At 42.1% G+C, this 13263-nt stretch overlaps 1 protein-coding gene across 1 annotated transcript; it reads right to left on the bottom strand.

The window, feature by feature from the left end:
• Positions 1-167: 167 nt before the first annotated feature.
• Positions 168-12724, bottom strand: nudc (nudC nuclear distribution protein). Its single transcript, XM_078423186.1, has 9 exons — positions 12443-12724; positions 11168-11245; positions 10763-10960; positions 9391-9468; positions 8356-8475; positions 7486-7680; positions 5085-5168; positions 3138-3256; positions 168-1280 (listed from the first exon to the last, which is right to left on the bottom strand). Exons 1-9 carry the CDS (start codon positions 12707-12709, stop codon positions 1229-1231), a joined length of 1191 nt encoding a protein of 396 aa, XP_078279312.1. The 5' UTR covers positions 12710-12724; the 3' UTR covers positions 168-1228.
• Positions 12725-13263: the final 539 nt, after the last annotated feature.

The following is a 13263-nucleotide window of genomic DNA, read 5'->3' as shown; positions in this document are numbered from 1 at the left end:
AGTGTAAAATTAAAAAACATCTAACCAGCTCTATTCAGCTTCACGCAAACGGAATCATTATTCATGTGGCGTTTTCACTTGTTTCCCAGGCATCATCACATCTTTTCGGCAGGATACCTTTGCTGTTAACATGCTAAAGTTACTGTTTTTTATGTTGAATATATGTAAAACCACAAACCATTGCCACACAACTGCCAGTGAATTGGCTTTATTGAGAAATGAATTTCAGCATCATGTTCCAGTGCATCAATGCAAACCAATATTTTAAAAAAAACATGTCAGCTTCACGCTAATTTATCTAGCCACCCTGTAACTGACCTGGAAACACAGACAAGGAATTGGAGAGCAACAACCCATATATTTACAACGCTTTGCCCTTCACCTGGAAGCGTGCAACAGGTCAGTCAACCAGACAACTTCAAAACCAAACACAGTAGCCCATCTCAAAGCAGCATGTATATCAACATGGCAAAGACTGGGCTGGAACACACAGCAACCAGCAAGAAACAAAATTGAACTAAAGTTCAACCATTTCCACTTCATCAGCAGGTGGGGTTTTGCATAACTCTCACTAAATAGCCTCAATGTCAAGTGAACAAGGAGAGCTTCTAATGCAGCTTGTTTGCATAATGTGTTGGTAGCCAAATGTGATTGACATACACACAGATCCTCATCTGAACAAGACAAAAGAATAGAAGACCATCAAAGCATTTTCTGGGTGGCTTCTGTTAAACGTTGCATTTCAACAGGATGCCATCTCTCACTTCAAAGTTTGTTATAAGGGTATTGAACACCATAAGAATTGGAGATCTCATGCAGTGAAATGGTCAGGAAAAGCCCTGTTGAAGCACAACAATGACCGTAGTGACAGCAACGCACATTGCCGATAGCAACTGATGGAGAGGTGCTATTGTCAGTGTGTCAGGTCAAAAGGAATCAAACATTCAATCTAGTTTACATAGAGTTTGTGAGATTGATACACCATTAAAGGTGATAAGATTGACATGAGGCCAGCCAGAAAATGCATAGGCATGGGTTAATGGCAGCTGAAGGATGCAGCATGGCGACTGCAACACAGATGTCAGATGCTTGATGCGCTGAACAACAACCCAAATGGTGCACGAACTTGGGGTCCATGATGCACATCACAAGGCAATGCTCAAAAGCTTTGTAGAAACTCTTCCAATAGTCTGAGTATCCCCTTCAGTGCCAGGGTGGGCCTATATCTTTAACTGAACTTAGCCTTTGAGAAGTCCATTTCAGGGTGTTGCTCCATGAATCTAAAGAGAAACACAGGAAGATTACATTTTACAAGGTTGATGCTACAAAATGAGCTTCTTAGGAGAACTATTGGTCTATTTCTCGGAGTTCATTCTGAGCTGCTTGGTTATAGACAAATTTCAGTACCCTGTTAGTGGCTTCATTCTGCTGTTACTGTTCTTAACTACACTTCCTAATCAGCCAAAGGCGAGGTTACAGCTCATAGCTTTGTTAATCTTTGACAATGAAGGAGGGGCATGATGACCTGAAAAATAACACAGCAACATGCATATCGACCTGGCTGGAAACAATCCACTTCCACAGGAGGCACAGTATCTAACACATTTCTATTGCATGTATTGGAAATTCATGAACCCTTTTGTGTAACTGGTCCACTTAATTCTGCTCCTTTAGCCACATGTCCCTTCAACACCAGGAAAATGGTGCATAACATACCAATCTCAACTAGCTCAAAATACTTACAAACCAAGAGATAAGCACTCTAAGGTAAGGTGAATCTGATGCCAGGATTATCTGAGTAAAATCATCAAAATGTCCTGAACGGTAATCTTTAAACCCTTGTCTAAATTGCAAGATGAAAATAGCTGTGCAGTTGCAGAGAAAGGATACCAAATCAGGTAAATTAGAAGAGACAAAAAGAAAGAGCTCTTAACTATTTCCCCTTCTCCTAGTCAGAGAAAGGACTGGTCACCCTAGCCCTTGCTTTCCACGTTATCAGCCTCCATATTCACAGATCATCATTCATAACTTTCGCCACTTTCAATGGGATTTCACCACCAGATGCATCTTACTTCATTCCAAAGGGATTGTCCCTTCATATATCTCTGGTCCATTCCTCCATCACTACCAATCATTCCTCTTATCCTGCTGTGATTCTAAGCAATCACAGGTGATGTAACAACTGCCCCATTATTCCTTTCCTTTCCACCATCCTGGACTCCAAACAGACCTTCCATGTGAAGGTGCAAAATTCTATGCATTTCTTTTAATTTAATGTTTTGTATTTGAGACTCCCATTATTGTCCTCCGAAAGCAGAACCCAAAAACAGATTTGATAACCACTTTGTGAAACATTGCTGTTCAGTCCACAAAGGCACCTTGTTTCCAGTCACCTGTCACTTTTCTTTCCCTCTCCCAGACTGATCTCTCCTAAATTGCTCCATTAATGCCCATCTCATTTACCAGCTAGACTCCCTCCTGCCTCTCCACTTGTTTCTTGTAATAGTTACTGATGGATTTTAAATGAATTGTTATTTTAGCATCTTTGGTCTGACCTTACCACAAATATTCCGTGTCTTTTTTCCATCCCTTTCCACAGCTTATAACACACTTGTTTTTTCATGTCCACAGTTCTGAAGAAGCATCCTTGACCTGAAATGTTGACTCTGTTCCTCTCCCCACTGACCCAACCTCACCTCTTGAATGCTTCCAACATTATTGGCTTGTGTGCCCACTTTCCAGGATATTGTTTCAAACACTAGATAGAATATGCTTGCTTAATTAAATACAAATCACAGATATCACTTCCTAGAGAAATGTAATTGGTTGTACTCTTGCATTTTTGAGATTTTAAGTAGTGCATTCTTTTGGGTTAGCTAACACTCCTCCATAATCAGATTTCACAATTGTATATATAAGGCCAGCTTTTACAGACTTAATTCCCGATTAACATAGAGAGCCCTGAAAGTGCTAGAGATTACTGATTGTACAATTGTATTGTGCTTATTGTATAATTTCCCTGTCAAGTAGAATCCCCAGACAAGTTAAAACAGGTTCAGGAGCTTCTGGAGATGTTGGACTAAGTGGCAGACACATGGCGGGTGTTGTTTATCTCAGAAATGTGAAGGCGTGCTTACTTTTTCAACATGTCTTGTTTTTTCTGCTCCTCTGAAGTGGGTAGTCCCATGGCTTTCTGGCGCTGGTCATACATCATCTTCTCTACCATGCTCCGTGTTTCACCATCCAAATCCGATAACTATAGACACAGAATACAGCAGTTCATCAGTGGGTCTCCATGTAACTCAAGTTATTCTCATTGTGAAGAGCAAAACTTTACAGATTAATATTGATGCCTTAAAATCGAGGAAACTTGAAAATCAAGGATAAGAGCAGTTGTGATCATCGTTTCAAGAGTTAACATGAAATAGGACAATGGACTAGAAAATACATCATGCAATGGAATATTCTGTGCCGTGTACAATGGGATTTTTCTAAAAGCACAGTTGCATATGCTATCATATATTTAAAAATTAGATGCAAATTTTCCATGCACAAGTTGCATATGCATGGAGGCCACTGGGAACCAAACATCAAAAGACATGCCACAGTAGCTTTTTAGCATGTGTGAAAATGCACAGAAAAGATAATGTCTCTCATAGATGTCACAAACAAATCCAAGTTTTAGCCAGACGAATGGAGTTTACTTTGGTGTTCTTCAAAGTGCTTGATTAAAGTGCTGATCAAAGTATTGATAAGGGTCTCGACCCGAAACGTCACCCATTCCTTCTCTCCCGAAATGCTGCCTGACCTGCTGAGTTACTCCAGCATTTTGTGAATAAATCGATTTGTACCAGCATCTGCAGTTATTTTCTTATAATGCTTGATTATCCATGTTGTGGAGCCTGGAATGTTCTTCTTCCTTCAGGAGGCTTCTTCCTTAAGCTTTATTACATAATTACACCCATTCCTCCCACCATCGCCCTGTCTCTGATATTTCAGATAACACTCCTCTTAATCATCGCCCAATTGACTCTGACCAATGCCAATTGTGTCCTGCATGAATATTTCACAATTCTCAGCATATCCTTTTCACCCCTCATCTATAGACATCATGTTCTCTCCCACCTGTTTTCCTGATAATTTTCTTCAACCTTTCCTAGCACAAATCAACTGCTGAAACAACTTTCTCCCAGATCTCCCATATCCACAATGCCAGGTGATTATGGAGGAACAGGTGAAGTTATTGATTAATTTCTGATCAGGAGCCATATAACAGCTTTGTTTTTCTTGAATGCTGAAGCAGAGAAATTTATAGCTCATGCATCCACCTGTTAATGATGACAAATAAATTAAAAGGGCATTTAATCTGGAATAGATGATTAAGAATAGGAAGTGGTGACCCGAAAATCTGAGCTAAAAAGTGGGTTTTAAGAGTGATCTTTGAAGGAGAATGCTGAAAGGTTTAATAGGAGGAATTCTGGTAAGGCCTAGAAGGCCTAGATAGTTGGAAGAACTTTACCAATAAGAACTGCCCATAAAGGGCAAATGGAAACTAATCACAAAAAGTATATTATGTCATAGGGAGAGTTAAAATAATGACAAAGAGTGGTATCAATGACGAGCAGAGTACAGGTTTGTGAATTAAATAAGGGGTGGCCCAAATAAGAATGGTGAGAATTAACTCATAGCTAGTGTACTTAATTTAAACAAGTCATATGTAGTGTGTTTTTGATTCAGCTATAATCTCCACAGGACAAAAAAACTCGGTGTGATTCTTCACTGCTACAAATGTTTCACGTTTGATGTCTTCCTGGCTGAGAAAGAACACGGTAGCCATGCTTCACAATTTCAGCAAGCAATTTGTAAAATGGAGGTAAACTATTCACACCAATTCAGTGCAACAGGCAACAATAAAATTATAAAGTCCACAGACAAAAATCAAAAACTGTGGTCTGGGCTCTCTGCATATTACAAAAGGTTCAAATAAAAACATGGTCATTTAAGGTCACTGCACTGATCAAGAAGCATATTAGCATATTCCCTTTCTCATCACAAGACAGGACTGAGGCAGATAAGACACTCACCTTTGAATTCTCAGGGTTAATTTTTTTGGTATTAATCTCAGGATCCGTTGTCATTATTTTGTTCCACCATTCCATTTTATTAATCTGGTAATAGAAAACATAGACAATGCAAACTGAACACAAATTAACTGAAATTCAGCACTCAGCCCCATGGGCAAGGACTATTCCCTCAAAACTCTCATGCCCCCTTCATTCCCACCACCAGTGGAAGCATCACTCACAGAATGTGGATCCCAGTATAATTATCACACACGACAGACACCTCACTTGCAGATCAGGAAGCTTAGACCAATCTTTATTTACAGAAAGAAGATCCTTCAAGAACAGTGCATACTCTATCTGTACATTCTAAACCCATTGGGCTAAGAGGCAATTTAAGGACCGGGATAGAAGCAAATATCCTGGATCTGCAGGCAAATGTAACCCCAATATCTAAAAATAGGAGGGACCAGAGGAAGCTACAAATCAGTTAGTTTGTGGAGAAAATCTGAAGTATTAGACAGTATGTGGTAAGAGGACAATTAATAAATATCAACATTAGGCAAAGTCTTCATGGGTATTTGACTAACCCACTGGAGATTTTTGATGACTAATAGAATAAATAAAGGACAACTAATGTATGTGATATATTTGGATTTTTACGACTGTCCGCGTAAGTGTGCAAAACCAAAGTGCATGGGATTGGAGACAATATGCTGGCATGATTTGGAAACTAGTTGACGGGAAACAAAGAAATAAACAGGCTTTTCTCATGACTAGGAGGGTAGTGCAGAGATTATTGCTTAGCCTCAACTATTCATAATAATTTAGATACGTAGGCATGTGAGTGATGTAAAAAAAAAAAAGAGGAAAAGAGCCGAGCGCTTGCGGGGGTCAAAAAATTGGAAAATTTACACAAAATTACTAGTTTCAAGCCTCTTTTAGTGCATTTCAAAGTAAAAACGGACATTACAAAATAATGTGAATATATCACTGTATACTAATAACATTTTGAAGTAAATGCGCACATTAATTGATAATCAGCCCAAAAAGGTGGTAATTGGCTTCTCTGCTGTGTTTTATATTTTAACCCCGTCTTAATTAATTTAGGTATATAATCTTGCACTTAAATTTAATATTTACTCATTACAGTTCCATCACTGATTTTCTGGCACTCTTGGTTCCAGAGCTTTGCTGGTTTATCGAGCCGGCCAAGGAAGCCGGCTACGGGGATAGATGTGCTGGCTCCAGCTGGGCTGGAGTTCCAGAGCCCCGGCCGCAGGTTGCAAATTCAATCCACCGATCGGATGTGGAAGTCCCGATGAGGTCGAGATTGGCTGCCTTGCCCAGCCTAGGTGCCACATTTTCGGGGAGACTTCTAGGGATTACTAGGGGAGACTAGGAACCCCTAGTGACCTCTTGCGGAACCCTAGTGTTCATTACTAGTCTATACATCGTTTCTTTTCTTTTTTTCCCGATCCGATTTCTCCGTTGGTAAGCGCGATTTTGGCAAAGTGAAAAACGCGGAAATCATGCAAAAAGTGCATTAAAAATGGATTTAAGAAATGCAGAGAAATGCGGAAAATTCACATGCCTGGATAAGGGGAAAAATGTAATATTTCCGAGTTTAAAAAAAAAATCATTTATATATATAAATTAATCTCCATATAGAGAGAGGAACACACAGTACAGCACAATGTGGATTAATGTGATGTTGCCCATTTTGATAGGAAAGACCGTAAGACGCACTATTATTTAAATAGTGATAGATTGGTAAACTTTGACGTAGAAAGGGATCTGGGTGTCCTTGGACCCCAATCATTAAAACAACCATGCAGGTGCAGCAAGCATTAAGAAGGCAAACAGTATGATGGCCTTCATAGCAAGACGTTTTAAGTACAGGAGCAAGGATGTTTCACTAGAACCATACAAGGTCTAGGTGAGACCACACCTGGAGTGTTGTGTGCAATATTAAAATTAAGAATATACTTCCTGCAGAGCTAATGCACCAAACGTTCACTAGACATTTGAAGGCTGAGAGGGAATCTTATTGAAAGTACAAAATTATAACAGTGCTGCACTGACTAGATTCCTGGCTGGAATGAGGCGTATTTACACTGGGGTGGGGGGTAATTAACAGATTCACATTAATACATAGGACTGAATGAGAAAAATATTTTTTCACAATAGTGGCAATTATGTCCCCAAATAAATTTAAGATAGAGAGATTCTGTCTTCAAGGCTTCAAAGGGTATGGGTGAGTGCAGGAATATTGTACCGAGATTGAGGATCAGCCGCATTTGCACTGAATGGCAGAGCAGACTCGCAAAGCCACCTACTACTGCTCCTATTTTCAGTTTGTGCATCTCCCCAAAAGGATATGGATAAGGTTTCATTTCACCCACCATCAATGTCGACTCACCTTCTCTAGATGTATATTAACACTTTTTCCATCTTCCAGCAGCCATGAGCTTTCCTCTACTTTCACATCATTGAACATCTCACCATCAATTATAGGCGGGTGGCCTTTCAAACCCAGCTTCAAGTGACGCCTTTGGATCTCCACAATCAGATCTCGGCTCTTCAATCTAAAGTTGACTTGGAATGGTACAAGGAGCTGGGAACGTACACCATGAAATTAAGAGTGATAGAAATGTCATTCAGACATACCTCTCTTCAGTGCAGCCTGAACTTATACTGCATTCAAAATTCATTTATTTCTATGGAGTCATACAGCATAAAAACAGGCACTTTGGCCCAACTTGCCCATGCCGACCAAGAAGCCCCTTCTACACTCATCCCACCTACCCACGTTTGGCCCATATCCCTCTAAACCCTTCCTATCCATGTACCTGTCCAAATGTCTTAAATGTTACGATAGTACCTGGCAGCTACCTCCTCTGGCAGTTCATTCCTGACACCAAACATAATCAGTGTGAAAAGAATTGCCCCTCAGGTTCCTACTAAATCTTTCCCCTCTCACCTTAAACGTATGTCCTCTGGTTCTTGACTCCCCTACTTTGGGTAAAAGACGCTGCACATTCACCCTATCTATTTCCCTCATGATCCTATAGGGCGAATTCTATTCCGAATTTTAAAGGGCAGAAAGCGGATAGTGCCCTGTGAAATATCCTGGTGCACAAAACATAGCTAAAGATAAACTTGGAACTAATTTCATCTGAGGTTATTCCTACCCATATCCTCACTCTGAAGTTCACTTCCTCATATCGCTGTTGCATCATTTTTTCGCTAGCCACCCCTAAACACGCTGTGCTAAACGAATGACACTTACATCCACCTCAGACAGGGTCTGGGTCCACCGGTAATTGGGCAGATCAGCACCATTGCCAGTGTTGGGCTTCAGTTTCCCTTTATCCTTCTCATCTTCTTCACCTTCAGACTCAGACTCTGCCTAAGGGTCAAAGGGACATATTTTAAGTTTCAGCATTAACTTTAGTTCTCAATGTACAAGTAGCATTTCACAACTGTGCACATACGTGTTAAGACATAAAACAAATGAGCAATAGAATCTGAGTTGTTGTGCCTATGGTCACAGATTATCTGGGGTAGTCACACAGTGAGGCTAAATACCATCCAGGCTGTACCAATTATAGGATTCCACTGTGAGAATTAAACATTTAATCAGATGAATCAAAAGGGACTGAAGCTTTAAAAATTACACTCGAATATGGAATAGAGTTGAAGCACGGTGAATGAGGGAGTCTTAGTCAGTGTTCTCAGGATACTCAACTTCACAGTTATCTCATTGTATGGTCTGCGATAAATGTCACAGGGCAGGGATTTAAGAAGCAGATTTCCACGTAGACTCTGCTCTGGTACATTTTAGAAATGGACAAATTTCAAATAGGCTATTCACACCAAGCAACCCATGGTTTACCTTTAACCCCAATGCATCTACCCATTGTTACAAGAACACTCCAACTCGTTTTTTTACCCATTCGATCTAGGATGTTGATCATTAAATCATACAACCTTTTTAGTAACTTCTGCTGTAAAGTACATATGCTCTGATTCATTCTGTGATTGAACAGCCCACCTGAGCCCAGAGAGAAAGGCCAGCTGTTGTGAACCACAAGGAATTTTAATAAATGAATGGAGACAAATTATTTTTAAATGCAATAATTTAAAGGTTGATAAAACGTGCATTTTTAAATGATACACCCATTTAGCAAACCCTCTCTGAAGAAGGATTCCAACACAAAACGTCACCCATCCTTTTTCTCCAGTGATGTTGCCAGACCCACTGAGTTACTCCAGCATTTTGTGTCTCTATCCCTCTTTCACACAGACTCAGCTTCCCAATTACCTGCTTTGATTCTTGGTTTTCCACAGGTTTTTCCCCATTGGCCGTTATTCCATCCACATCACTTTCTTGTTCCTTTTTCTAGATGAGAAATGCAAAGTCAATTTTTGTTAACAAAGCATACTTGACAAGCCATTAACCACAGCCTCAATTTATGTCGGTAACTAGTTCAAAAACATGGAAACACCAAAACCTGCAATGATAGGATATTGATCAAAACACAAAGTGCTGGAGGAACTCAGTGGGTCAGGTAGCATCTGGGGAGGGAATGGACCTTCCATTAAGTCTGAAGAAGGGTCCCAACACAAAACATCACCTGTCCATTCCACCCCCCGTTGTATGCTGCCAGACCCGGTGAGTTTCTCCAGGATTGTTTTTTAATTCAAGTTTATAAGTAGATCCAAAATAATACTCAACAAATAGGAACATAATGGCACAAAATCCATCATTGCTGAGATTAATGAAACGAGACCAATTTTCAGGTTGCAAATCCACCACATTAGATGCTGTGAAGGTGCAAAGTGCCTCAACAACCAACTCTAATGTGCCAGATACAAGAACCTAAATTACTCATCTACAAATGCTCTACATGTTCTATGGAGCACCACACAGATACTCTGTTTATGACAACTCAAACATGGTTCTTAAAGGGCCAGCAGAGGTAGCTCACAAGGTGGAATAATTTATTTTAATGGTTACATTTCCACAGAGGCACGAACTAGAGGTATGGAGGTAGGCATCAATGCTCCCAAGAAAAACAACCGACCTTTTTCTCACATGATGCATACTCCCAGAGCAACCACCCAACCTCCACCGAAAATAACATCAGCACAACATCCCCATTTACCACCCCTTTGACGCTAATGTAGATTAGAGATGGTCCATCTCTAAGCTTCACTGAAATTCCCGATTATCATCCAAAGTTGCTGCAATCTAATAAATATAGGTGCTCCCTGGCAACATACCTGTAGATGGGCTATTGCATGCTAGCCAATCGTAGTGCTTGTTAGTAATAGTCCCGCCTAGTATGTGCTTTATAATATTAAGAACTCGCCTACGTCAGGCAGATGTAGCAGCTCGGAGCTGTAATGTACTCAGCAAAGGGCTCTGGATAGCGTGTCTGCTATGTGCATGTCTTCCTTAAAATAATTTAAGGTGCTCATTCTCTGGACTTTCCTAATTTTCCCCTTTTACCTAATCAAATTACAATACACTATGGAAGGATCTCAGTGTAGATCCCAGGAAACTTCACAGCCTGCAAAGTTGAATGAGTAACCATGATCCCAACATTTTTGATTCCTTAACCAATTCCCAAATGAACCCCAAATTCATGGCCCAATTGTAAAGTAGTGATCGGCCTGTGCGATACACTCACCTGGTCAATCTCCTTTTGCAGTTTAGCTGCCTCCTCATCCGTTAGCTCTTTGATTTTCGGCTGCTTTGGTTCAGGCTCCGATTTCTCCTTTACCTCTGGCTCTACTTTCTCCTTTTTCTCAGCTTCCCGTTTCACCTCTTTCTCCAATTGAACTTGGACCCCTAACTTTTGGTGGTGCTTGAATGTGTCTGTGACCAACTATGGAAATAATGTGATCAGTTAAAAAACATTGCACCGATAGATCGTTGAAGAGACACCAGACTGTGTGACCTCTGGGGAGACTTCCCAGTATCCCTCCAACAGTCCCCTTAGTTTGTGAAGTCCCTACATCGAGCAAAATAGCAATGAAAGAAATGAAGTTATGGTATGACCTCCTGATGACTGTAAACGAGCCTCTATACTCACTTTTTCAGCCCCTCCATGCTCTCCACCAGTAAAGAAGTCTGTCTTACGCCTCAGGAAACTGAAGAATGTATCTACAAGCTGGACGAGTAAAAACAAACCAATGAAAATTAACAAATCACACATGGTTTGCCTTGTGAAGTGCCTGGTCACAATTTTTGCTTAATTCTCATGCTGCTAGTGGACCACATGTAACACCATCAGATCTCGACCCAAAACACCATCTTTCCATGTTCCATGCTGCCTGGCCCGCTGAGTTACTCCAGTGCTTTGTGGCACAAAGGATCTTACTGCACCCTGGGGAAAGGGTCTATCCACACACTAGTAAGGAATAATGGAATTTTCCACATCGGAAAGGAGATCAGTCTATACAGGTAAGGTTCTCAGCGATCGGATCAATCTACGTGATGCACTTGGTGGGAGGGGCGGAATATATGGATGGGATCTACCAAAAAACAGGACAAACTCAGCCACTGGCTCCTGGAGAGGGGGATCTACCCAGACTGGTTCTGGTGGTTCTTTACCTTTTCATACCAATAGTTTCCCTCTCTCCTTACTCTCAGTCTGAAGAAGGGTCTCAACCAGAGACTTCACCTATTCCCTTTCTCCAGAGAGGCTGCCTAACCCACTGAGCTACTCCAGCATTTTGTGTCTATCCAAGTGGTCAAAGATGAGACACACATAAAAGAGATGGATGAGAACACATGGGTGGTAATTAATCAAATGTCGGGGATGGGAAAGAATCCACCCACACATACTGTAGGAGCATTTTGTGTCCATCGACATGGTAGGAGAGCTGATCTTGTCACACACTGTGGGCTGGGCAGGGGAGGGATCCATTAGCAAGTTGTGTGGGGATGAGGGAAACATATCCACGTGCTGGGATATGTAGGAAAATAACTGCAGATGCTGGTTCAAATTGAAGGTAGACACAAAATGCTGGAGTAATTCAGCGGGTCAGGCAGCATCTCGGGAGAGAAGGAATGGGTGACGTTTTGGGTCGAGAGCCTTCTTCAGACTGATTATCATCTCTATCATCTGATTATCCCATCCATCCATCCCAGCAGGGTCTCGACCCGAATTGTCACCCAATCCTTCTCTCCTGAGATGCTGCCTGACAGATTTCAAATGGATGGCTTTTCACCAGGACAGGTTTCTCCGGACACTGCGGGCCGGAGCCGGGATGAGTGTATGGGGCCAGGCGTCGCCGGGCTGCGACCTAACGGCACAATGAGCCGAGGGAGCGACTCCATCCGCACAGCGTCGGCTCCCTCGTACCTGGTGCACGCCGTCTTCGTGCTGCTGGGCCATAGCGAGCAGAATGCCATCGAAGCGGTCCTCGGCGGCAGCGTCCCCCATGGTGTCCCGACTCCCTGTCGCTGCAACTCGGCCCCGCGCCCTCGGCCCGACCGGAAGTGGTGCCGCGATGACGGACAGGCCCAGCGACCAATCGGGAAACAACATGGGCGGGACCCACGAGCCTGGACCAACAGCGTGCGGCTGCGCGCGGTGTTGTTGGCGCGGTCGCCACGGCAACTGGAACATTCGGGAAACCGTCCGGTCGGGGAGCTTCACCTCTGCTCGAGGCCGAGGCCGACGCTTTCTTCGGGCCGTCTGCACCGTGTGAGGAACGAGGCAGGAAGCAGGAGAAACCAGAGGCACTGGAGACAGGTTGCATGAGATGTGAGGCACGGTGCAGGAGACAAGGCAAGAAACAGGAGAGGCCAGAAGCACTGGAGGCATGAGAGGATGGAGGCAGGAGGCAATGTTTCGTTCGCAGAACACACTCACTGGCTTGGTACCAAATCTCAGAGTACATAACAAGCAGAGAAAATTGTACAGGCGCAGAGTCTGTAATCTTTTGGGAATAAAAAGGAGACCTATGCTATGAAGGTTTCTGATAGACACAAAATGCCGGAGTAACTTTCTGATGGGGTTGCTGAGGTGAATTCAGAGCATGTGTTTTCAAATTCAATTGCAAGTGGGTTATTGAATTAAGTGTGCGTTGCATTAAAATAGAAGCTGAAAATGTTGGTAAAACTCGGCAAGTCAATCAGCATTTTGTGGAAACATAGACATAGAAAATAGGTGCAGGGGTA

Source organism: Rhinoraja longicauda, chromosome 27 (genome assembly GCF_053455715.1).
Source record: "Rhinoraja longicauda isolate Sanriku21f chromosome 27, sRhiLon1.1, whole genome shotgun sequence".
NCBI classification, from domain to species: Eukaryota; Metazoa; Chordata; class Chondrichthyes; order Rajiformes; family Arhynchobatidae; genus Rhinoraja; species Rhinoraja longicauda.
Note: the sequence above shows the minus strand (reverse complement) of the source record. Positions and strands in the feature narration are given on the sequence as shown.